Below are 26810 nucleotides of genomic sequence, written 5' to 3' on the forward strand. Positions count from 1 at the left end.
GAGAGGGAATTTATGCTTAGGGGATAAGTAGGCAGATTAGTGCTCAGTGCTTTTGTGGGGTGATTTTTTCTGACATATAATGTTCATACATCTTGGTTAGGGCGCAGTTTGGCATGTTCGCCCTGGGCTCTAGATGACCTTGTCCCGGAACTGCCTGACACCAAGAGAAAAAGGGTGACAGGAGAGGGACCTTCAGCTGATTGATTTCAGCTCTCTGCCCCTTTTTTCTGACAGCTCAGACAAGTTTAATAAATTTGGGACTTTGAAAGGATGTAGAGAAGACTGCAGATAAACAGGTTCAACTTTTGTAGGAGGATTTGTTTCATCTCTGTGTAGCACCTGAGGCCAGTCACTTTTTTTTTTTGAAAATTCTTTTTATTGCAGTATTTCAATTAGTTACAAAATAGAGCCTATTGGGCATACCCAAGCTTGAACGAACAAACAGCAGACACAACTAAAACAAAACCTATAAAACTAGCACACAACCCCTAAAAACTTGGTACACTCGGACCACCTATGCATTTTGAATCATATCTGCTTCACCGGTTAAACCTCAGAATCTAGCTCACTATGAAGATAGATTTCCTCTCATGCCGTGTACACACAACCGGACTTTCCGGCAGAAAAGGTCCGACGGAATCATTCCGTCGGACATTCTGATCGCTTGTGGGCTTCATCTGACTTTTTATTTCTAAAATTCTGACGGACCTAGAAATAGAACATGTTTCAAATCTTTACAACGGACTCAATTCCTATCTGGAAAACCGTTCGTCTGTATGCTAGACCGACGGACCAAAAACGACGCAAGGGCAACTATTGGCTACTGGCTATTAGGGCTGGGGAAAAAATCGATTTAAATCTTGAATTTGAGTTGAGAGGTCAAATCGATTAAAAATTTAAGCAAATAGATCTTTTTAGATTTTTTTTTTTTAACTGCGCCGGTCCTGGAGAGCTGCGGGCAGGAGTTTTTACGCAGCGGACTAGGCCGAAGCCACGGCCTCGCCTAAAAACTCCTGCCCGCAGCTCTTCGGGACCGACGCGGTGTCCAAAAAAAAAAAAACTCGATGTGAATTGTGAATCGAGTTTTTTTTAAGAAAATCGCAGATTTTTTTTTTTTTTTTTGTGGAAAATCTCCCAGTCCTACTGGCTATTGAATTTTCTTTTTCTAGTCCTGTCGTACGTCATCGCGTTCTAAACAAACAGACTTTGGTGTGATCGTGTGTAGGCAAGTCCGTTTCAACGGAACTCCGTTGGAACTCCGTCAGAGTCTATCCTGACGGAGAGTACGGTCATGTGTACGCGGCATTAGACCTTAGTTACCGTAAGATTTCTGACTAGTGCAACAAGAATTCAAAGTTCCGTTAACTAGGAATGGTTGAATCATTGTACGGATATTTACTAGTCATCTACAGAGTCTACATTTGTAGATGGGGCTTCCACCCCATATGTCCCACATTTTATGAAATTTCTTAGCACATCCTCTGGATAGGTAAGTGGCCTTATACAACGGAAGGGCAGAGTTAATCAGCCGTTTCCAGAGATTGACGGATGGTGCAGTAGAAGATTTCCAACGGAGTACAATGGCCTTGCGTGCATAGTAAACGAATAATCCCAGGAGAGTTCTGACTGCTCGACTATGAGCCAGTTGGTCAACAGGACCCATCAGGCACACCTCCACCGTTAGTGGGATCTGGATGGTGGTGACAGTGGAGATAACCATAGCTACCTCCCTCCAAAAATGTTTTATTTGAGGACAGGTCCAAAATACATGAATAAAACCCGCCCACGGAGCAACACACCGCCAGCACGAACGGGTATATTATATGTAGACTTGATGGTGTGTAATACACTCCATGCATGATCTTAAACTGGATTAGTCTGTCTCTTGCCGAGACCAACTGAGTGAAGGAACATTCCTATGCCTCTTCCCAGTCCTCCACGTCCATTTCAGGGAAGTCCTCCACCCACTTGGCCCTAAGAGTTTCAAGTCCTGTGTGTATATAAGGTGACAATGTTTTGTATATGTTGGCTAGAGGCTTGGTTATAGATCCGTCTCTGAGTAGGTCTTCCAAAGACGAAATATAGAAAGCCACTTGAGAGTTTTCGAATTGAGCATTAAAAGCATGCCTAAGCTGAAAGAACCTAAACAAGGATGAGTTAGGCAGTTCGTATTTTTGTTTCAATCCATCAAAGGTCAGCAGTCGACCCCCGGTACAAATATGATCCACATATTTAATGCCCTTAATTGCCCAGATATTGGGATCCGGAATTGACATAAATTCCAACAGTGACGGATTAAACCAAAGGGGAGTATGTGAGATACGTCCAGAAGGCATGGGGCGCAGAGAAAGAGTCGCCGACCACGCCCTCAGGACAGTTTGCATAGCCACTCTCAGGTGGAAAGGTCAGTCACTTTACCAGTTTACCACTTTACCATCTGTGTCGCTGTTGTGGAAATGTACCCTCACTTCCTGTCAGAACAGGAAGTGATAGGATATTGCTCCAGTGGCGAGACAAACCAAAACATTATCTGTAGGGTGTGGGAGGGGTAGAACGTCCCACAATGTTTTTAAAGACCTGTGTTGGTGGGGTTTGGGCAGCAGTCTGAAATCCCGAAAGCATTCAGAATTCGTTGGCAGGTGCATTTAACCTGCAGTTGACCTCCTTCTGACTTGCTTTAAAGTGGTTGTAACCCTTAAATATACCCAGTGAAGTGACTGGGCTCAGGTAATACACAAAGATGAAACAAATTCTCCTACATACATTGTATCTGTTTATCTGCAGCCTTCTCTCCTCTACAGCCTCCTAAAACACACAGATCACAGGCTTTTTCTCATCTCCAGCAGGCAGGGGGCGGAATCTGATGTCACGCACTACACCGCATAGAGCAGGAGCTAAGTGTAAACTGAGACCTGAGTGGAGGGAATGGACAAACTATCCCTCTCTACACAGTCTCATAGGGAAACATGCACAGCTCAGGCTGGGGGGGGGGCTGTCTCCTGATATTGTCTAATGTTGGCATGGACTGTCAGAAGTGACTCATGGGAAGATATGCTTTGTTAATATTTCATTTCTGAGGTTTACAGTCACTTTGGGTACATTCACACTGAACACGCACAATTTCAAACCTGCATTTCAGTGCGAGTTCGGGGGCGATTTAAAAGTGTGGGGGGGTTCAAGCACATATGTCTATTGAAATTTCCTCCCGAAGTCGCCAAAGTAGTGCAGGAACTACTTTTAGAAAATGGTGCGGCGCCGCAAAGGGTTAAATGCTCGTTTGTGCCCAGGGTACCAGGAAACAGGACTTCTACTTCACCGAATCCCTTGCTCCCCTTTGCAGCAAGTACTTTACTCTTCTCCCCTCCTCGTCCAGCTTGTGGGCGCTCTTGTAATCTTAAAGTACATTGTGGGGTTCTTAGAACCTCACTGCAAGGGTATGTTATTGTTCTCCCCGGAGTTAGGCTTTAAGATTATTCAGTGGCGAAAAACAACACAATTTTTTGGTAACATTTGGTAACATTTGCGTTCCCCTTGCGAAGAATTTTCTTTATTCTCTTCTGTTAGGACTAGTTCACACCACATGCATTCCAGTGCTTTTTTTTTCTGCATCCAAAAACGTATAGAAAGTACGGTCGTTTTTTTTGTCCTGTTTTATATAAAGGGAAAGTAACAGAAAATCCCAACATTTTGGGTTGTCATCAGAACAGTAATAGAGGGGAAATCTTCCAACGGGGACACTAGATCTAGTGACCTAGGGGTCCCAAGGGATTTCTTTGCCCTGGAGGGATTTCCCCTCACTTCCTGCTTTGGCTATGGGTGTCCCTGATGCATTTCCATGTGTAGCGCTACCCCCCAGGGAGCGGCTGGAAATTGCCCGAGTTCTGTTCCCAGTAGATTGCTCCTCAGCCAGGCACACGGTCACAGTCACTCTTTTCCTCAAAAAACCAGTCTAGGGGTGTTCTTTTTGTTTTTATTTTTGGAGTTACTGGGATAGGATTGGAGGAATTGAGCGGGATACTCCAAATATGAGAAGTATATACAGATTAAAGGGGTTGTAAACCCTCGTGTTTTTTTCACCTTAATGTATCCTATGCATTAACCACTTCCGGACCGCCGCACGCCGATGTAAGTCCCTATATTGGGGACGGATATCATTGTTATGGCAGCAGCTAGCTGCCATAACCCCGGTATCCCCGTGTTCAGACGGCGGTCCGGTACAAGATAAATGTGGTCTCTGCAGCGGATTTGCCGCGAGATCACTTTTATCGGTGGCGGAAGAGGGGCCCTCCCGCTGCAATCCGGTGCCCTCCGCCACTTACCGGAGCCGTCAGCAGCGGCGGAGGCGATCGCGTCTGTCTCCTTCCTTGGTATGGAGATGAGTGAGGGGAAGATGGCCCCCACCCGTCTCCATACCATAGCAGAGCAGCAGCGACGTCAAAACGTCACTTCCGCCCATACGTCTTAAAGGCACATTTTTTTGTTGTCATTTTTTCCATTTTTTTTTTTTTTTTTGCATTTAAGTCCAAATATGAGATCTGAGGTCTTTTTGACTCCAGATCTCATATTTAAGAGGTCCTGTCATGCTTTTTTTCTATTACAAGGGATGTTTACATTCCTTGTAATAGGAAAAAAGTGACACATTTTTTTTTTTAAAACAGTGTAAAAATAAAAAATAAAAAAGTAAAATAAATAAGAAGAAAAAAAATGTTTAAACGCGCCCCGTCCTGCCGAGTTTGTGTGCAGAAGCGAATGCATACGTGAGTAGCGCCCGCATATGAAAATGGTGTTTAAACCACACATGTGAGGTATCGCCGCGATCGGTAGAGCGAGAGCAATAATTCTAGCCCTGGACCTTCTCTGTAACGCAAAACATGCAACTGGTAGAATTTTTTAAATGTCGCCTATGGAGATTTTTAAGGATAAAAGTTTGTCGCCATTCCACGAGTGGGCGCCATATTGAAGCGTGACATGTTGGGTATCAATTTACTCGGGGTAACATTATCTTTCACAATAAAAAAAAATTGGGCTAACTTTACTGTTGTCTTATTTTTTTATTAAAAAAAGTGTATTTTTTTTTTTAAAAAGTGCACTTGTAAGACCGCTGCGCAAATACGGTGTGAAAGAAAGTATTGCAATGACCGCCATTTTATTCTCTAGGGTGTTAGAAAAAAATGTATAATGTTTGGGGGTTCTAAGTAATTTTCTAGCAAAAAAAAAACAGTTTTTAACTTGTAAACACCACATCTAAAAAAGAGGCCTGGTCTTAAAGCGGTTAAGGTGAAAAAACTTTTGACAGTGACCAGCCCCCCACCCCCCCCCCCCCTTTACTCACCTGAGCCCTGTAATTCCCACGACGGAGACGCACAATTCCTCTCTGCCCGGGGTCCCTGCTCTTGATTGGATAGATTGATAGCAGCGCAGCCATTGGCTCCTGCTGCTGTCAATCAAATCCAATGACCCGGGGGACGGGGCCAAGTCCGGCATTCTGTGTCTATGGACGCAAATGCTGGACTCGGGAGCGCGCCCGCAAGGTAAGCCTCCAGGAGAGCGCTTCTCACAGGGGTCTAACCGATGCGAGGAGGAGCCGCAAGAGCCGCCGGGGGACCCCAGAAGAGGAGGATCGGGGCCACACTGTGCAAAACTAACTGCACAGTGGAGGTAAGTATGACATGTTTGTTATTTAAAAAAAACAAAAAAACAGTCACTTTAAGGACTGTAAACTCCTTTCTGAAAAGCTGAAGCAGAAGTCCTTGCATACCGTATAGCAAACTGTGGACTTGTCTTTGTAATAGAAGCAGTTAAAAGTAGGTTTCTTTCTTTGAAACAACCAGAACAGAGTCCCTTTACATAGAACTAGATGGACTGAGCTCTTCAGAACACCAGCTAATGTCCCCTTTAACCACCTTACCTATTTATTTAAATGTATTTATTTGTTTTTTTTCTAGTTATGGCGGCGATCAGCAACGTATAGCGGGACTGCGATATTGCAGCGGATATTCTGACACTAACTCACACTTTTTTTGGGGACCAGTGACACTAATACAGTAATCAGCAATACAGTAGTGCTAAAAATATGCACTGTCACTGTACTAATGACACTGGCTGGGAAGGGGTTAAACATCAGGGGCGATCAAAGGATTAACTGTGTGCCTAACCAGTGTTTTACTATACTGTGTTAGGTGCTGTTACTAGAGAAAGAGTTGGAATTTTATTCCCTGCTTTGCAGGGACACAAATTCCATCCCTTCCCTCCTTTCAGAACGGTGATCAGCCTTGTATACATAGGCAGACTGCAGTTCTGTCTCTCTCCCTGATGATCGCTGGGTGCCGGCGGACATTGAGTACCCGACCCCCGCCGCTCAGCTTCCGCTGTGTACAATGACAGCGGAAGCGAACCGCCACCAGCGTGCATGCGTGCCCCCTACCCGGAAGTGTCGGATCACGTATATATACCTCATCCAGTGCACAGGTGCCGCCCTGTAGCAGTAAAACTGCTATAGGGAGGACCTAAAGTGGTTGAACATACTCTCTAGCACCAGAGGGGTGGCAACAGCCCAAAAGTCTCTAAGAGCTCTTACAGCAGTCTGTACTGACAAATGTCCTAGGAAAGTTGGTTGCCTCCTTCCAACATCCATGTGACACCTTTCTCCTGTAATACCAGACAGGATCTTCAGCAGAGAGCCCCTCAGTCAGCTTCAGCATCCAGGCTCTCAAGTCACCCACCTGAGGCCTCACAAACAGCAAGCACATGGCAGCACGCCATCCGGGATGGACTTTTCCCTTGCAGGCAAAGACCCAGCAGCTCAGTGTCTCAGAGTATTTAAAGCAATTAAGAGAACCGCGCTAAAGAATTACAAAGTTAAATGGACTCACGAATACCTCAAAAAAGGTGATAACCTCAACCTATAAATTTAAATTGCAAACCCAAAATGACAACCCAATATGAATGTGATACCCCGAATAATCAGAAAAATATGTAAACACTTAATACAAATATATATAAAAAGTGACAGAAAAAATAGAGTCCGTGACTTTAAAAATGACTTTAAAAATCAACAGTCCTTATTGTAAAAAATCCACCGATAGTGATTGGAGACTTGTAGTGAATGAAAACATCTCGTGAACAGAATCCACCACCTATATAAATATGTGTTTACCAGAGGTAAGCTTTAATAGAGCTTATGCCCGAAATCCACTCTGTGGGGACACCAACATCGATCTCAGCATGGAGGGAGGATCACCCGGAACCCACCGACAAAAGGGCCAAATGATTAGAATTAACGAATAAAACAGCGTATAATAACAATCAGCCGGCCGGCCTGCATGCACCCGTTCACTGTGGGATGGAAACGATTCACTGTCAGTTTCCCTTACAAGGAATGGCGGCAGCTGCACCTGACAGCCGATCCAAAGATTGGCTAGAGTGCCCACATCGCGGGTTTCCCGGACAGGTAAGTGTTCATATATTAAAAGTCAGCAGCTGCAGTATTTGTCGCTGACTTTAATTTTTTTTTTTTTTTGTGGGGGGGCCGGACCTCCTCTTTAACCACTTTAGCCCTGGAAGATTTGGCTGCTCAATGACCAGGCCATTTTTTGCGATTCGGCACTGCGTCGCTTTAACTGACAATTGCGCGGTCGTGCGACGTTGCACCCAAACAAAATTGACGTCCCTTTTTTCCCACAAATAGAGCTTTCTTTTGGTGATATTTGATCAACAAAAGAAGAGCAACAATTTTAAAAAAACACAATATCTTTTACTTTTTGCTATAATAAATATCCCCAATTTTTTTAAAAAAAAAACACTTTTTCCTCAGTTTAGGCTGATATGTATTCTTCTACATATTTTTGGTAAAAAAAAAATCGCAATAAGCGTATATTGATTGGTTTGTGCAAAAGTTATAGTATCTACAAAATAGGGGATAGATTTGTGGCATTTTTATCATTATTTTTTTTTTTTTTACTAGTAATGGAGGAGATCTGCGATTTTTATCGGGACTGCGATATTGCGGCAGACAAATTGGACACTTTTGACACATTTTTGAGAACATTGACTTATATACAGTGATCAGTGCTATACAAATGCACTAATTACTGTATAAATGTCACTGGCAGGGAAGGGGTTAACACTAGGAGGCGATCAAGGGGTTAATTGTGTTCCTCAGTGTGTTCTAACTGTAGGGGGATGGGACTGACTAGGGGAGGAGAGAGATCGGTGTTCATACTTAGTATGAACACACAATCTGTCTCCTCTCCCCTTGTCTGTTTACACACACACAGATCCCGCTTCTCGCTCTGTCACGAACGATCGCAGGTGCCCGGCGGTCAACACAAATCCATCATCCTAGTGCCAATCTCCCCTCCAAATCACCCCTTCTAGCAAAGTCTCCACTGTGCCCAGGGCAGTCACCCCTCCTGCCCACCCCTTGTCCCGGCCCTGGGTGCTACACATGCATGCACACATATAATCTGCAGATATGTACAGCCCCCGGTTGCAGCTGTGCTCTACGTCGCTAAACACGGCACACATTTTCATATGTATGGCCCTACTGATTGCTACAGCGCTGTGTTTAGATGCACACAATCTATAGGCTGTACGCATCTAAACGCAGCATTTTTTATGCCTGTGTGAATGACCCCCTATAATCCTGGATGTAAAATATATCATCTACACAAATGCCCTATACATTCTCTTCTAATGACCTGGCCTATGTCTGTACATAGAGCGCAGCCTCGTCCTGGAAGAACAGGAAGCCGATGGAAGTGGTCGGGGATTTTGCTGCACTATGACTTGCTAAATGGGAAGGTTCATGATATCAGTTTTATGCTCCCTGCCAGCTAATCCCTGGCGTATTCCAGCGAGTGAATCCGGGTAATAATGATACTTAGTGGCAGCAATGAGTTCAGTGACTCCACATTGCGGTACACTAATCAGACTGATTAGACTGCTCACACTTCTACAGATCCCTACTTCATATTACGACAATGTATTTGTAAAAAACAATAATATGCATCATACAATAAATTATTTCAGCCAATCAGATTTCACCTTTCCTCTTTATTAATGGAACACTATTTGTGCATCTAAGTAGTCTCACTATATTACCAAAAGTATTGGGACACATGCCTTTATACACACATGAACCTTAATGGCATTCCCAGTCTAAAGCCTCGTACACACGATCGGATTTCCCGCCGGGAAATGTGTGATGACAGGCTGTTGGTGGAAAATCCGACTGTTTGTACGCTCCATCGGACAATTGTCGGATTTTCCGCAGAGGAATGTTGGATGGCAGGCTTATAAATTTACAGTGGACAAATGTCTGTTGTTGGATTTTCCGAGCGTGTGTACACAAGTCCGTCGCACAAAAGTCCAAAGTAAAAACACACATGCTCGGAAGCAAGGATGAGCCAGAAGCGGTCCGTCTTGTAAATTAGCGTTCATAATGGAGAATTAACATTCCTGACGCGGCAAATTATGAAATGTCCAAATGCAGCGCACAATTCTCTTCTTCTTTAATGGAATAATAATGAAGCTGCTTTGCTGGTGAAACTGATGGAGTTCTGCCAAACGTATTTTAAAAGACTTTAATTTTCTAGTGATATCAAGAATAATATTATTATGCTTGTTTTTTTTTGGGCAAGTTACCACAACACCATTATCCCGTAGTTTTTAAGATCAAAGATACAACTATGTTGGTGTCCCCTGTTAATTTTACATTACGGTTTACGTTTTTTTTTTTTTTTATGTAACTGCCTACTCCCAAACTGTCATTTGAAGTAAAACACATATTATTATTATTATTAAGTATTATTCTCCACAATTTTTTTTTTTTGTGCATTAAAAAAAGAAAACAAATAAAATAGACATGCTATCTGCCAATAGAACTTAACCAAAAAGTGTATTCTATGCATCTAAAAATATAGAAAATATACCAAATCAAATCATTTTTCAACCAAAAAATAAAATAAAAGCCTCATGGATGTGTCCCGCTTCTTAATATAGGGGTTCAGCAATGCCAAGAGTTGGCGAAAGCAGGGGTCTGTCATCTGGAGATAATTCCAAAAATCATCCGGATTATTCTCCTGGAGCTCCCACAGCAAAGGCATATGACATAATTGCCTTAAATTTTTGGTTCAAGAACTCCTCAGCCTCCTGTTCCTGGACTGGACTTGGGTCAAAGCAATAACTCCAAGGCCAATAATAAATAACACGTTATCTCATCCGATTCCGCAACATGGCTGGTTGACGAACACCGTTCAGAAACGAACTGAAAAGCACGAAATGTAAAGCGCAAAATGAAAAGCGTGAAATGAAAAGTGCAAAATGAAAACTGCGAATCAACACTCACCAGACTTCTACTAACACGAAATTAGCAGAAGCAGCCCAAAGGGTGGTACCTGACAATTGAACTTCCTCTTTATTGGCTCATAGCACGTCTAGTACGTCACTATGTTCGTGTTTGTTGGCGGGCAATTCCTTGCCGTTTGTATGCAAGCAAGTTCCTGGCTGACGCCCTTCAGACAAAAGTCTGACGTTTTGCGGAAAATCCGATCGTGTGTACGAGGCTTTAGTCCGTAGGGTTCAATATTGAGTTGGTCCACCCTTTGCAGCTATAACAGCTTCAACCCTTCTGGGAAGGCTGTCCACAAGATTTAGGAGTGTGTCTATGGGAATGTTTGACCATTCTTCCAGAAGTGCATTTGTGAGGTCAGGCACTGATGTTGGACGAGAAAGCCTGGTTCGCAGCCTCTGCTCTAATTCATCCCAAAGGTGTTCTATCGGGTTGAGGTCAGGACTATGCAGGCCACTCAAGTTCCTCCACCTGCGTAAGGCCAATGTGTGCCTATATTTAAAAAGGGAAGGCGTAAGGCCAATGTGTGCCTATATTTAAAAAGGGAACAACGTCTTTACCAAGTAACTATAGACCTGTCAGTTTAACTTCTATAGTTGGGAAGTTACTGGAGCGTTTAATAAAAGACCACAAAGATGAGTTCTTGCTGGAAAAAAGTATTTTAAGCAACAGACAGCATGGATTTAAGAAAGACAGAAGTTGTCAACAAATCTGATTTCTTTTTATGAGGAGGTAAGTAAAACCTTGGACAGAGGGGTGGCGGTGGACGTGGTATACCTGGATTTTGCAAAAGTGTTTAACACAGTTCCCCACACACGGCTCATGTGTAAGGTAAAGTCTACAGGCTGGGAAAGATCAGTTTGTAAATGGATAGAAAACTGACCGAATTCAGAGAGTAGTGTTTAATGATTCTTACTGTGAGCGCAGAGTGGCCCAGATCCTGCTGTTCTGGGGTCCCACAACGGCTGTCTTAGCTCCTCCCCACTAAAGCTAACCCCCTCTGGGACGCTCTTTCCCGAGGGGGTTAGTTTGCAGGCGTGCTCCCGTGTCATACACTTGGTGTCCATAGACGCCAAGTGTATGACTCGGTCACGCCCCCCCCCCCCCCCCGGTGGCCGCGTCATTGGATGTGATTGACAGCAGCCTGAGCCAATGGCTGCACTGCTATCAATCTATCCAATTAACGGCCAGACTCAGTGGAGAAGAGGACACTGGGGGACGCGCCCAGCAGGTGAACGGGCTCAGGTAAGTAAAACGGAGGGGCTGGGGGGCCCATGACAGCGAGGTGTTTTTTCACCTTAATGCATAGGATGCATTAAGGTGAAAAACCACAAACCTTTACAACCCCTTTAAAGTAAAAAAACACCTGGCAGCGACCGCCCCCCAGCCCCCCTCGTTTTATTTACATGAGCCCTGGAACTTGACCCGGCGGGGAGGCGCTGTCTCTCTGCCCGGGGTTCTCGGCTCTTGATTGGATAGATTGATAGCAGCGCAGCCATTGGCTCCCGCTGTTGTCAATCAAATCCAATGACGTGGGTGCCAGGGGGCGGGCCGAGTCATACATTCGGGGGCTATGAACACCGAATGCTGGACTCGGGAGCGTGCCTGCAAGGTAACCCCCCGGGAGAGCGCTTCTCCTAGGGGGTTATCTGATGCGGGGAGGAGCCGCAAGAGCCGCTGGGGGACCCCAGAAGACAAGGCTCAGGGCCACTCTGTACAAAACGAGCTGCACAGTGGAGGTAAGTATGATATGTTTGTTTAAAAAAAAAAAAATTAACCTTTACAATCACTTTAATGTTGATAAATGTAAAATTATGCACTTGGGAGCTAAGAATATGCATGCATCATACATACTAGGGGGAGTACAACTGGGGGAATCCATTGTGGTGAAGATCTCTTTTAGTTTTGGTAGGTCATAAGCTTAATAATGGTATGCAAGCTGCGGTTTCCAAAGCGAGCAAAGTCCTTTATGGTATTAAGAGAGGTATGGACTCCAGAGAGCGAGATATTATTTGCCCCTGTACAAATCATTAGTAAGACCTCATCTGCAATATGCAGTTCAGTTTTGGGCACCAGTTCTCAAATAGGATATCAGGGAACTGGAGAAAGTGCAGAGAAGAGCAACCAAACTGATAAGAGGCATGGAGGAGCTCAGCTATGAGGAAAGATTAGAGGAACTGAATTTATTCTCTCTTGAGAAGAGGAGATTAAGGGGGGAGGATATGATCAATATGTATAAATATATAAGGAGTCCATATAGTGAACTTGGTGTTGAGTTATTCACTTTACGGTCAACACAGAGGACAAGGGGGCACTCTTTTTGTCTAGAGGAAAAGAGATTTCAAATACAGAAAAGTTTCTTCACAGTAATGCCCCGTACACATGGTCGGACTTTGTTCGGACATTCCGACAACAAAATCCTAGGATTTTTTCCGACGGATGTTGGCTTAAACTTGTCTTGCATACACACGGTCACACAAAGTTGTCGGAAAATCCGATCATTCTGAACGCGGTGACGTAAAACACGTACGTCGGGACTATAAACGGGGCAGTGGCCAATAGCTTTCATCTCTTTATTTATTCTGAGCATGCATGGCACTTTGTCCGTCGGATTTGTGTACACACGATCGGAATTTCTGACAACGGATTTTGTTGTCGGAAAATTTTATATCCTGCTCTCAAACTTTGTGTGTCGGAAAATCAGATGGAAAATGTGTGATGGAGCCTACACACGGTTGGAATTTCCGACAACAAGGTCCTATCACACATTTTCCATCGGAAAATCCGACCGTGTGTACAGGGCATAAGAGCTGTGAAAATGTGGACTAGGCTCCCTCCAGAGGTGGTTCTGGCCAGCTCAGTAGATTGTTTATAGGTTTATTTATAGGTAAAGTTGATCCAGGGAAAATCCGATTGCTTCTCTGGGATCAGGAAAGAATGTTTTCCCCTGCTGTAGCAAATTGGATCATGCTTTGCTGGGGTTTTTCACCTTCCTCTGGATCGACTGTGAGTATAGGATTGTGTATATGGGATTTATATGATAAGATATTATGATATTATTTTTTATTTATTTTTATGGTTGAACTAGATGGACTTGTGTCTTTTTTCAACCTGATTAACTATGTAACTATGAACCTTCGCCCCAGTCTGAGGTCCAGAGCGCTCTGGAGCAGGTTTTTATCAAGGATGTCTCTGTACATTGCTAAATTCAGCTTTCCCTCGATCCTGACCAGTCTCCCAGTTCCTGCCGCCGAAAAACATCCTGACAGCATGATACTGCCACCACCATGCTTCACTCTGGGTATGGTATTGGCCAGGTGATGAGCAGTTCCTGGTTTTCTCTAGACAAGACGCTTGCCATTCAGGCCAAAGAGTTCAATCTTTGTTTAATCATACCAGAGAATTTTGTTTCTCATGGTCCTAGAGTCCTTCAGGTGCCTTTTGGAAAACTCCAGGCAGGCTGTCATGTGCCTTTTACTGAGGAGTGGCTTCTGTCTGGCCACTCTACCATACAGGCCCGATTGGTGGAGTTCTGTAGCGATGGTTGTTCTTCTAGAAGGTTCTTCTCTCTCCACAAGGAAATGCTGGAGCTCTGTCAGAGTGATCATCAGGTTCTTGGTCACCTCCCTGACTAAGGCCCTTCTCTCCCCGATCACTCAGTTTGTCTGGGCGGTCCACTCTAGGAAGAGTCCTGGTGGTTCAAAACTTCTTCCCATTTACAGATAATGGAGGCCACTGTGCTCATTGGAACCTTCGATGCTGCAGAAATTTTTCTGTACCCTTCCCCAGATCTGTGCCTCCATACAATCCAGTCTCGGAGGACTACAGACAATTCCTTGGACTTCATGGCTTGGTTTGTGCTCTGACATGCACTGTTACCTGTGGGACCTTATATAGACAGGTGTGTGCCTTTCCAAATCATGTCCAATCAACTGAATTTACCACAGGTGGATGCAATCAAGTTGTAGAAACATCTCAAGGATGATCAGTGGAAACAAGAGGCACCTGAGCTCAATTTTGAGTGTCATGGCAAAGGCTGTGAATACTTATGTACATTTTTTTGTTTTTTATTTTTAATAAATTTTCAAAGATTTCAAACAAACTTCTTTCACATTGTCATTATGGGGTATTGTGTGTAGAATTTTGAGGAAAATAATGAATTTAATCCATTTTGGATAGTTCATAATTTCGGATAAATTCATATTCATTACATTCATTAACAGCCAAATTTGAAAGGAAATTCCAATACCTATAATTTAATAGTTAAGTTATTATTAGTTAGTTATCATTTCAGATTTTGGCATTTTCGGGTTTTCGAATTTTCGTTCTTATTTTCAGATTTTCGTTCTTTTGAATTTTCGGATTTTCGATCTTATTACGGGATTTTCGCATTTACGAATTTTGGCATTTCCGAATTTTCAATTATTTTAGTTTACAAATATTTCGGAGAAATTCGTTAAACGGGTTTTCATTCATTCGGATATTTCCGAATTAACGAATTTGTCAAAATTCATTAAAAAATGAATTAGAAACGAATTGCACATGCCTACTACACATGTGTGATCGATAGTTATACATTATATATATTATGTCATACTTCTGAGAATAGCACAAGTGAGTGTAGGGTTTGAGGCCATCTACACAGCTTTGTAGCTGGATGTCATTTGCTATTATCTTGTAGTAATTATCACAACAAAAAATTGTTACTTTATCTAATTAGCGACTTGATGAGTATATAAACGGGAAGATTCCGATCGGTAACGGGATGACACATGGATCTTTCATCAGAAAGGCACTGAGGCATAGAGTTGCACCCAGCGACCCGGCCTGACCCCTAAATGTCACCCGTGACACCAACTGGGATGGGATGGTGCCGGGATTTTTTTTTGCCTGCTGATTTGCATAAAAGGGCCGGGCCCGGTTTGCGTCCTCGCGTCCTCGCGGATCTGGCGGTGTGAGATAACAAGCCCAGTGGCTTTTCTTGTCTTTGAAAGATTTGCATGAACTGCGAGTTGGCTTGAGGGATTTACTGTCTGTCTGTGTCCCGACTGTCTGCCAGAGACGGAAACAAATGCATGAATGCCCAGCAGCTTTGTGCATTAAAGGAGAATGAACAGATGTAGGCAGCCATGTATAATGTATGGAAGGAGATTTCTGATGACTAAGAGCTTTAGAGCTCTGGGGTGCCCCGTTTGGGAATTAAAAATCAGCCCTGTTCTAATTAAAAAGCCGGATGTTAGTTAAAAAATTAGGAGCTATTGAAATCACTAAGTACAACAAATTAACACTTTTGGCTCCAGTTTTTGCAATGGGAAGACAGCAGAGCGGCTTTCTAATGCCTGATACCTGAATAAAACATGTGCCTGTGTTTACTCCACTCCCCTGTATATCCACTTCCCATCCGGGCTAATTCTGGCACTTCGCTCGTACATGTCAAAATCATCATTTTTTTTCCTAGAAAATTACTCAGAACCCCCAAATATTATATATGTGTTTTAGCAGAGACCCTAGGGAATAAAATGGCGGTTGTTGCAACTTTTTATGTCACACGGTATTTGCTCAGCCATCTTTCAAATGTGTTTTTAAAAAAATTAAAACTGTTTTAATGAATGAAAAAACAAAACAGTAAAGTAACTTTTTATGTCACGCAGTATTTGTGCAGCGATTTTTCAAACGTGTTTTTTAAAAAAAAAATAAAACTGTTTCATGAATGAAAAAAAAACAACAAAAAAACAGTAAAGTAACGTTTTATGTCACGCGGTATTTGCGCAGCAAATTTTTCAAACATGTTTTAAAAAAAAAAAAAAAAACAGTTTCATGAATGAAAAAAAAAAAAGAAACAGTAAAGCCCAATTTTTTTGTATAATGTGAAAGATGATGTTATGCCGAGTACATAGATACCTAACATGTCACGCTTTAAAATTGCACTCGTGGAATGGCGCCAAACTTTGGTACTTAAAAATCTCCATAGGCGGCACCTTAAAATGTTTTACAGGTTTCCTGTTTAGAGTTACAGAGGAGGTTTTGGGCTAGAATGGTTGCTTTTGCTCTAATGCCCTCGGTGATACCTCACATGTGTGATTTGAACGCCGTTTACATATGTGGACGCAACTTAAGTATGCGTTCGCTTCTGTGCGCAAGCACGTGGGGACGGGGGCACTTTAAAAAAATTTTTATGCTTTTTTATTTTTACACTTTCTCTTTAAAAAAACATTTTTGATCACTTTTATTGCTATTACAAGGAATGTAAACATCATTTGTAATAGGAATAGGGCGTGACAGGTCCTCTTTATGGAGAGATGCGGGTTCAATAACACCCCACATCCCTCCTCCAGGCTGGAAAGGCTAAGATTAAAAAAAACAAAACCCCTTTTGGCCTTTCCAGCCACGTCCCAGGCATTGTATACCTCCTCCAGGCCCGGATGTGACATCATAACCTCGCGCCCGGGCCTCCGAGGGTAGATAGAGATGACTGGGGACCGTCTGTTCAACTTCCGGCGGTGACTGATTTGTTCGCACGGCGAGGGTGGCGGAAGGGGGGGGGCACGTCCCCTCCTGCCACCTGTAAGAACGATCAAGCGGCTGAACTGCCGCTGTGATTGTTCTTGCGGTGCAGGGATTCATCCTGGGAGTCCGGGACGTCATATGACGGCCTATGGGTGGGAAGTGGATAGACTTCATAACAGACCTGCTCATGTAGGAACAGGATGGGGAAAGCTCACATTGCTTTATAGTTGTTATGAAGTGACATTGTTGGGTACAAAGAAAATCCAGATCAACGCTCCCTGCATTAGAAAAATTCTTAAAGCGTTTGTAAACCTCTGAAATGAAAAATGAACAAAGCAAATCCTCCTATAGTGTGTACTTGCCTCAATCCAAAGCTCATTTTTGTGTCCTCTCTCCTTCCTCCTTCTATCTGCATGAGTCACTTCTGACAAGTAATATGGACTCCAAGGGATCCAAGGGGGACAGGGGATGGGAGCTCCAGCACACAGCCTGTGGTTGACAGCCTCAGCTGTCCATGTTTCCCAATGAGACTGTGTAGAACAGGGGTGTCAAACTTGATTTCATTGTGGGCCATATCAGCATTATCATCTCCAAATATGGAAAGGTTTCTTCACAGTAAGAGCTGTGAATATGTGGAATAGACTCCCTCCAGAGGTGGTTCTGGCCAGCTCAGTAGATTGCTTTTAAAAAGGCCTGGATTCATTCCTATAAGTACACAATAAAACAGGATTTAGGAGTAAGTAACAGAGTTCAGAGGTCAGTAGTATGTATTGCCTAGTGTTAAGGTCAGGAGTAAGTAACACAGCGTTCTAAGATTAGTAGTATGTATTGCCGAGTGTTATGCCGCGTACACACGGTCGGACTTTACGGCAGACTTTGCCCGGCAGACTTTTCGACGTACTGTACGATGGACTTTCTGAATGAACGGACTTGCCTACACACAATCCACCAAAGTCTGTCGAATTCGTACGTGATGACGTACGACCGGACTAAAACAAGGAAGTTCATAGCCAATAGACAATAGCTGCCCTAGCGTGGCTTTTTGTCCGTCGAACTAGCATACAGACGAGCGGACTTTTCGACCGGACTCGAGTTCGACGGATAGATTTAAAACATATTTCTAATCTAAGTCCGTCCAACTTTTGAGCAAACAAAGTCCTTTGCAGCCCACACACGATCGAATTGTCCGAAGAAATCCCGTCCGCCGGGCAAAGTCTGCCGTTAAGTCCGCTGGTGTGTACGTGGCATTAGGGTCAGGAGTAACAGAGTTCAGAGGTCAGTAGTTTGTATTGCCAAGTGTCATAGTCAGGAGTAAGTAACACAGAGTTCTAAGGTTAGTAGTATGTATTGCCTAGTGTTAGGGTCAGGAGTGAGTAACTCAGAGGTCTGTAGTATGTGTTGCTTAGTGTTAGGGTCAGGAGTAAGTAACACAGAGTTCAGAGGTCAGTAGTATGTATTGCCTAGTGTCAGGGTCAGGAGTAAGTAACAGAGTTCTAAGGTTAGTAGTATGTATTGCCTAGTGTTAGGGTCAGGAGTGAGTAACTCAGAGGTCTGTAGTATCTATTGCTTAGTGTTAGGGTCAGGAGTAAGTAACACAGAGTTCAGAGGTCAGTAGTATGTATTGCCTAGTGTCAGGGTCAGGAGTAAGTAACAGAGTTCTAAGGTTAGTAGTATGTATTGCCTAGTGTTAGGGTCAGGAGTAAGTAACACAGAGTTCAGAGGTCAGTAGTATGTATTGCCTAGTGTTAGGGTCAGGAGTAAGTAACATGGAGTTCTAAGGTTAGTAGTATGTATTGCCAAGTGTCAGAGTCAGGAGTAAGTAACAGAGTTCAGAGGTCTGTAGTAAGTATTGCTTAGTGTTAGGGTCAGGAGTAAGTAACTCAGAGGTCAGTAGTATGTATTGCCTAGTGTCAGAGTCAGGAGTAAGTAACACAGAGTTCAGAGATCTGTAGTATGTATTGCTTAGTGTTAGGGTCAGGAGTAAGTAACAGAATGCTAAGGTTAGTAGTATGTATTGCCTAGTGTCAGAGTCAGGAGTAAGTAACAGAGTTCAGAGGTCAGTAGTATGTATTGCCTAGTGTTATGGTCAGGAGTAAGTAACATGGAGTTCTAAGGTTAGTAGTATGTATTGCCGAGTGTCAGAGTCAGGAGTAAGTAACAGAGTTCAGAGGTCAGTCGTATGCCAGGGTCAGGAGTAAGTAGCAAAGCATTCAAAGGTCATATGAGACATCAGAGCTGAGGAGGACTTCCCCTGGCTTTGCTTTCATTTTGTCGCTCTGATCTGAGGTCTGAGAGGCGGCATGGAGTGGTAATCTGGTGACAATCGCGCCTCTCCTTTTTCTTGTTCAGATGTCACAAGGACAGCAAGTAGGGAAATCTCCCAAAAAATTATTTTAACTCCCTCCCACCCTATCCGAAATTATACAAGAAAGGGTCCACTAACCCATAGCAAGCAGTCATTGATGATGATGATGATGATGATGATGATGATGATGATTGCCTCTGTATACTGACAAGGATGAAGGTCAGCTCTTGGGTACAGTAGCTGTACTTTGCACAGCTGTATCCAGTAAGGCTGAGTAGTTGATGTTTGCAGCTCCTGCTCCCTGCTTATTTTCCCATTACAATAATTTAGGTTTAATTAGGTAGCGGAAGACGGTTTAATGAGCAAATTATTTCATTTAACCCATTGTAATTACATTAGATTGATATTGGCAGAATATTGTGTCCTGGGTTGGAGAGGTCATGGAAATTGGCCACACAACATTTCCTATGGCCGGGGCTGTATTCCTAGGGACATTTTCCCTTATTTTACAGTCATGTCTTTATTAAGACGAAGAACAAGGTGTAAAATGCAGCCAGGGAAGCTGATTGATTGCTGTGAATTATAGTACAACGTAGCGCCCTCTAGTGTGTGAATATATAATTATCCTTCTGCTGCTAGCATTAGTGAGTAGATAGGAAGGTATATTATATATTTTTAGATTGTAAACTCTAACCAGCAAGGCCCTCCGATTCCTCCTGTATTGAATGGTATTGTAACTGTACTGTTTGCCCTAACGTTGTAAAGCACTGTGCAAACTAATTATAAATCCTGTATAATAATATTTTACTTGTTTTAAACTTGCTTCCTGGTTTCTGGCCTAGGCCAAAATTATGTCTTACATCTCAAGTCTTCATGGGCATTTTTTTTTTTCAACTGGAGGAGAGACGTTCTCACGTTCTCAACTAAGCACACTTCCTGCCTGCATGCCTGAGCTAAGGGCAGATAGATTCCAGGAAGTAAATGCTACCCTTTGCCCTTATTTAAAATGGCCGCAGCTAGAACTGCTAGGGGGGGTTTCAAGTGATTTTTCAACAAAATAAAGCATGGAGACATGGATGGATGGGTAGTGCACTTGTGCTTGTCTGATATAAATTTGAAGTAATTGTTTTCAATGTCTATGGCGTGCCGATGATGTCCTCATGCCCGCTGTTATTTTTGCCAGGCTTACGCATGACATCACACTGGAAGAATTTGAAGATGACGATTTATCCGAGATCACCGAGATCACCGATGAATGTGGAATCAGTTTGCACTGCAATGATAGCCGGCACTGCAAGGTGAGCAGAAGAACCAACGCCAGGCCATGCTTGCTGTTCTCTGTGTGATTGTGCTGTGTGCGTGATTGGTATGAGTCGATCTATTCAGGATTTCCTATATGGGTGATAAAGGAAGTGTTTGTCCAAATCTCCCTAAAGGGGTCACAGCAATAAAACCTCTACAGAAATCTGAAGTCCTCCAAACTCCATCCAAAAAATGTAAAAAAAATTGTCTGGAGTAATGGTGGGCACAGATGCTTCGATTTTTATTATCTGATCGATGTGGGATTCGATCAAAACAATTCAATTCACAAACCAATTGAATAGTCAAAACTTCTCTTTCCGATCGATTCATAAAGATTGGATCAAACTGAGTTGATCGGTTTGGATGGAGTATTATTGCTAATTTTGCATCATTCGGTAGCACCAAGATACTTTGTTCATATTTTGATCAATCAGATTAAAGCGGTATTAACCATTTCAATACCGGTCATGCAAGACTGTACCCAAATGAAATTTGTATTATTTTGTTAGACAGATAGAACTTTCTTTAGGTGGTATTAAATCACCCACCACTGGGGTTTTTGTATTTCTTTTGCTAAAGAAATGAAAAAATACCCACTTTTTTGAAAAACAAAACAAAAACAAAAACGTTTTTTCTTCCTGGGGGGGGGGGGGGTGAGCTTGGGGGGGGGGGTTTGCAAGATTTTGCAAATAATTATTTTTTCTTCTTCACTGATGTGCACTGATAGACTGCACTGATGAGGCTGCACTGATAGACTGCACTGATGGGCACTGATGAGGCTGCACTGATGGACACTGATAGGCTGCATTGATGTGTGCTGATGAGGCTGAACTGATGGGCACTTATGGGACTGCACTGATGAGGCCGCACTGATGGGCACTGATAAGCTGCACTGATGGGCACTGATGAGGCTGCACTGATGGGCACTGATGAGGCGCACTGATGGGCACTGATAAGCTGCACTGATGGGCACTGATGAGGCGCACTGATGGGCACTGATAACATGCACTAATGAGGCTGCGCTGATGGGCACTGATGAGGCTGCACTGATGGGCACTGATAGGCTGCGCTGATGGGCACTGATGAGGCGCACTGATGGGCACTGATAAGCTGCACTGATGGGCACTGATAAGCTGCGCTGATGGGCACTGATAAACTGCACTGATGAGGCTGCGCTAATGGGCACTGATAAGGCTGCGCTAATGGGCACTGATGAGGCTGCGCTGATGGGCACTGATGAGGCTGCGCTGATGGGCACTGATGAGGCTGCGCTGATGGGCACCGATAAGCTGCACTGATGGGCACTGATGAGGCGCACTGATGAGGCGCACTGATGGACACTGATAACATGCACTGATGAGGCTGCACTGATGGGCAAGGATAGGCTGCACTGATGGGCACTGATGAGGCGCATTGATGGGCACTGATAAGCTGCACTGAGGGCACTGATAAGCTGCACTGATGAGGCTGCGCTAATGGGCACTGATGAGGCTGCGCTGATGGGCACTGATGAGGCGCACTGATGGGCACTGATAAGCTGCACTGATAGACACTGATAACCTGCACTGATGGGCACTGATGAGGCTGCTCTAATGAGCACTGATAGCCTGCACTGATGGGCACTGATGAGGCGGCACTAAAGAGGCCGCACTGATGGGCATTGATAAGCTGCACTGATAGGCACTAATTGAACTGATGGGGCTGCACTAAATATCAGTGTAATCAGTGTGCTGACAGCCTAGCTGTCTATCGGCACTCCTTTCCCCCCACAGACACAGCGCGTGAGGAAAGGACTGGCAATAACTGGCAAGTCTTTTTACATGTTATCAACTGTGATTGGACACAGCTGATCACATAGTAAAGGGCTGCAGTGATTGGCCCTTTACTTTCCGATCTGTGATCAGCTGTGTCTGAAGAACACAGCGGTCACATAGCGTGCCGAATGTGCGGCGCAGGGGGCGTGGTTCTGGGAGGACGTCTATGGACACCCTCCCAGAATGATAGTGACGTGCTGTACCTATCTTTAGCTGTAATATATTGCAGCTTACCAATTTTTATATATGGTGGCTGCATTAGTTTTCCTTTTTTATGCTTTTTTCCCTATCTGTTTTCACCTGTTGATCTGGCCAGTAACACACCTCCTGTACTAGAGTGCCCCCCCCCCCACTCTGGATGAAGGAGCACAGGGGGCAGATTTGGACAGCAGCATTGTCAGTCTAGGGGGGGATGTTAAAAGTACTAGCAGATGTAAATACACTAACAAATTGAAGCAAAATTCCAGCTAATGCTTTATAGGCAGTTACAGCCCCCCCACACACACAGCAATGTAGAACACCTCTGTGTAAGCCAGTGAGATCCTGCGTTGCATTGTGGGAGGGGCTGTGGGCATTGCTCAGAGCTGACTTTTCAAAAAGTCAGTATTTGCATATTGCAGATACTCATGTTCTGGGTTCTCTCAGGGTGCCCTGCCATGACAGATTAAATGCGTAATACTTTGGCACCTACTATTCAATTCTGTTATCCCTAGGACCAAATATATTTTAGGTCCCCGTTCAGACGAGCGCTCTGCTTGTGATTTTATCAAAGAGTGATTTACATGCCTTTCCACGTGTCGCGCAGTCCATTCACTTCAATGGTCCTATGTGCATTTGTTACCCAAAAGAAGCTCCTGCAACAAGCTTAGCGCAATTTTTAAACATTGTCGCAGAATCACACCATGTGTGGGGGGCTATTAAGAATAATTGGTACCCAAATGCTAGTTGTGCTGCAATTTGGATCTCTAACAGAATTGCCGCGATCCATGATTCCAAATTGTGGCAAAACTTGCAACGTGCGTTTGGATGCATTACTCTTAATGGCACCCAAAATGTGGTGGGATTCTGTCGCTATTGTTAAGCAACAGAATTATACGGCAATCACAGGGTTTAAAAATCGTAATTCTACCTACGATTGTAAATTGCCTAACGTGAACGGGGCTTTAAAGTGGTTGTAAACCCTTACACATACCCAGTGAAGGGACTATCCTCGGGTGATACACAGAGATGAAACAAATCCTCCTATGTAAGTTGTACCTGTTTATCTGGAGCCCTTTTTTCTCTACATCCATTCAACATGCTACATTTTAAAGCTTGGGGGCAGAGGCCAAAATGACACTCTGCAGAGCTCAGTGAGGAGAGTTCTGAGAGCTGATTGGAGGGAAGAGACACCCCCCCCCTTCCCTTCACAGAGCACACAGGAACAGAGCTGAGTCTGTCACTCTGCTGGAGGTCCCTCCCCTGCAGGGGCGGACTGACCATTGAGCCACTAGGGCACTGCCCGAGGGCCATGGGCCACTAGGGGGCCCCCATCAGGGTTGCCAGCCTCAGTAAAACCAGGGACAGTATGTATAAATCTGTGTTTTTTTTACATCTGTCTGTGTATACTGTGTGTACATGTATGTGTATACTGTGTGATTGTATACTGTGTGTGTGTATACTGAGTGGCCCCATAATCTTTGATTACCTGGGGGCCCCATAATCTCCTATTGCCCGGGGGCCCCATGAATTATCAGTCCGCCCCTGCTCCCCTGTCACCATTTTTCTCTTGGTGTCAGGAAAACTTGTCAGATGTGAGTCCTGCTGATAGTAGAGGAATAAAGCAGCAGACAGAAATGACACTTACGGGCAGATTTACTAAAACTGGAGCACTCAGAATCTGGTGCAGATGTGCATGGCAGCCAATCATCTTCTAACTTCAGCCTGTTCAATTAAGCTTTGACAATAAAACATGGAAGCTGATTGGTTTCTTTTCAGAGCTGCACCAGATTTTGCACTCTCCAACTTTAGTAAATCGCCCCCTTAGTGCGAGACAAGTACACCCCATAGAGGAATATGCTTTGTTCATATTTAATGTCTGAGGTTTACAACCACTTTAACCACTTCACGTCCGGCCTATAGCAGAATGACGGCCGGACAGGGGTTTCACTGTTCTGGCTGGACGTCATATGACGTCCTTCAGAATAAGCCACTCGTGCATGCCCCTGGGGGCACGCAGTGTGGCGATCGGTGGGGCGGCGTGTCCCTTGGACTCACCGCATCTCCGATCACAGCAAAGAGCCAATGACGTAGGCGCTTTGCCATGTGATCAGCTGTGTCCAATCACAGCTGATCACAGTGTAAATAGGAAGTGCTGACAGCGTGTAAGGAGAGGAGAGGAGAGCCAATAGATGGCTTTCTATAGTGTAGACATCAGCACTGATAATCAGTGCAATGATCATAATAATAATCAGTGCTGCCTTTCAGCGCCCAACAGTGATGCCTGTCAGTGCCCATCAGTTCTGCCTATCATTGCCCATTATTGCTGCCTATCAGTGACTCCTATCAGTGCCCATCAGTGCTGTACAGTATATCAGTGCCACCTATCAGTGCTGTATATCAGTCCCATCTATCAGTTCCTATCAGTGCTAAATATTAGACATATGCACTGCCGAAAAATGTGTTCGTTTTCGTGTCAATCTTTTTTTTGTTTTGTTTTTTTGTTTTCGTGTCAATCGTTTTTTTGTTTTTTTGTTTTCGTGTCATTCGTTTTTTTTTTGTTTTTTTTTTTCGTTTTCATGTCATTCGTTATGATCGCAATTTGTAAATTCGAAAATCCGAAAACTAAAAAATTCAAAAATTCAAAAGAACGAAAGATTCAAAACTTCTAAATGATAACTAACTAATAATAACTAACTATTAAAATATAGGTATCGGAATTTCCTTTCAAATTTGTCTGTTAGTGAACGTAACAAATACGAATTTATCCGAAGTTACGAAATTATCCAAAATAAGGAATGCCGCATCTAAACAAATGGAACGGAACAAATTAATAATAATAAAAAGTTTTTATTAATTCTATTATTATTGTTATTTATTATTATTAAAGAGGAAGTAAACCCTCTTAAAAAAAAAACGAGAAAAAAAACCCTGCAAGAAAAAGGCATAATGAGCTAGTATGCATAGCATACTACCCTGTTTCCCCGAAAATAAGACCTAGCGTGATTGTCGGTGATGGCTGCAATATAAGCCATGCCCCCCAAATAAGCCCTAATTAAAGTCCTCGTAGGTCTTATTTTCAGGGTAGGGCTTATTTTCGGGGAAACAGGGTAGGGCTTATATTGCAGCCATCACCGACAATCACGCTAGGTCTTATTTTCGGGGAAACAGAGTAGCTCATTATGTATTACTTACCTCGGATCGAAGCCCCGCAGCCGTCCTCGTTTTCCCCCTCCAGCCACCGACATGTCGTCCCGGAGTTATTTCCGGGTATCACGGCTCCGGCGCTGTGATTGGCCGGAGCCGCAATGACGTCACTCCCGCGCATGCGCGTGGGAGCCACCGGTGACGGCACGGAGACTGCAGCAACGGCACATAGGTGTACATGTGCGCATGTGCCGATAACATAAGGGCGGCACAGTGGTGTAGTGGGTAGCACTTTCACCTAGCAGTAAGAAGGGGCGCTGGTTCAAATCCCAACCACGACACTACCTGCCTGGAGTTTGCATGTTCTCCCTGTGTCTGTGTGGGTTTCCTCCGGGTACTCCAGTTTCCTCCCACACTCCAAAGACATGCTGGTAGGTTAATTGGATCCTGTCTAAATTGTCCCTAGTATGTATGAATGTGAGGTAGGGACCTTAGATTGTAAGCTCCTTGAGGGTGTAGGGACTGATGTGAATGTATAATGTATATGTAAAGCGCTGCGTAAATTGATGGCGCTATATAAGTACCTGAAATAAATAAATAAATAAAATGACATCGGCACATGCAGGGGACAGGGGATATCTCCTAAACAGTGCAGGTTTAGGAGATATCCGGGGTAGCTACAGGTAAGCCTTAATATAGGCTTACCTGTAGCATTAGGTTGTAAAATAGGGTTTACAACACTTGAATTTGTTACATTCCATTTGATTAGATGCGGCATTCGTTATTTCGGATAATTCGTAACTTCAGATAAATTTGTATTCGTTACGTTCACTAACAGACACATTTGAAAGGAAATGCCAATACTTATAATTTAATAGTTAGTAATAGTTAAGTTATTATTAGTTAGTTACTATTTTATTTTCGCAAATTTTCGGGTTTTCGAGTTTACGAATTTTTGAATATTCTAATTTAAAATTCGTTAAATGGGTTTTCGTTAATGCAAATATTTCCGAATTAACAAATTTGACGAAATTCGTTCAAAAGCGAATTCGGAACAAAAATATCAGTGCCTCCTCATCGGTACCCGTCAGTGAAGGAGAAAAATGACTTATTTACAAAACGTTAGAACAGAAATTAAGAAAAACATACAAATTTTTGGTTTTTTTTTCGTTTATTTAGCAAAAAA

General features: G+C 43.6%; 1 protein-coding gene across 3 annotated transcripts in view; it reads left to right on the forward strand.

The window, feature by feature from the left end:
* The window catches only part of MAPK8IP1 (mitogen-activated protein kinase 8 interacting protein 1), a 156983-nt gene that overhangs the window by 57350 nt on the left and 72823 nt on the right, over positions 1 to 26810 (forward strand). For all 3 annotated transcript variants that reach the window (XM_073604261.1, XM_073604262.1, XM_073604263.1), the window contains exon 2: positions 20347 to 20461. In XM_073604261.1, coding sequence (XP_073460362.1) covers positions 20347 to 20461 — 115 coding nt within the window. The remainder of the gene's footprint in view (positions 1 to 20346; positions 20462 to 26810) is intronic.

This window comes from Aquarana catesbeiana, linkage group LG11, assembly GCF_042186555.1.
Source record: "Aquarana catesbeiana isolate 2022-GZ linkage group LG11, ASM4218655v1, whole genome shotgun sequence".
NCBI classification, from domain to species: domain Eukaryota; kingdom Metazoa; phylum Chordata; class Amphibia; order Anura; family Ranidae; genus Aquarana; species Aquarana catesbeiana.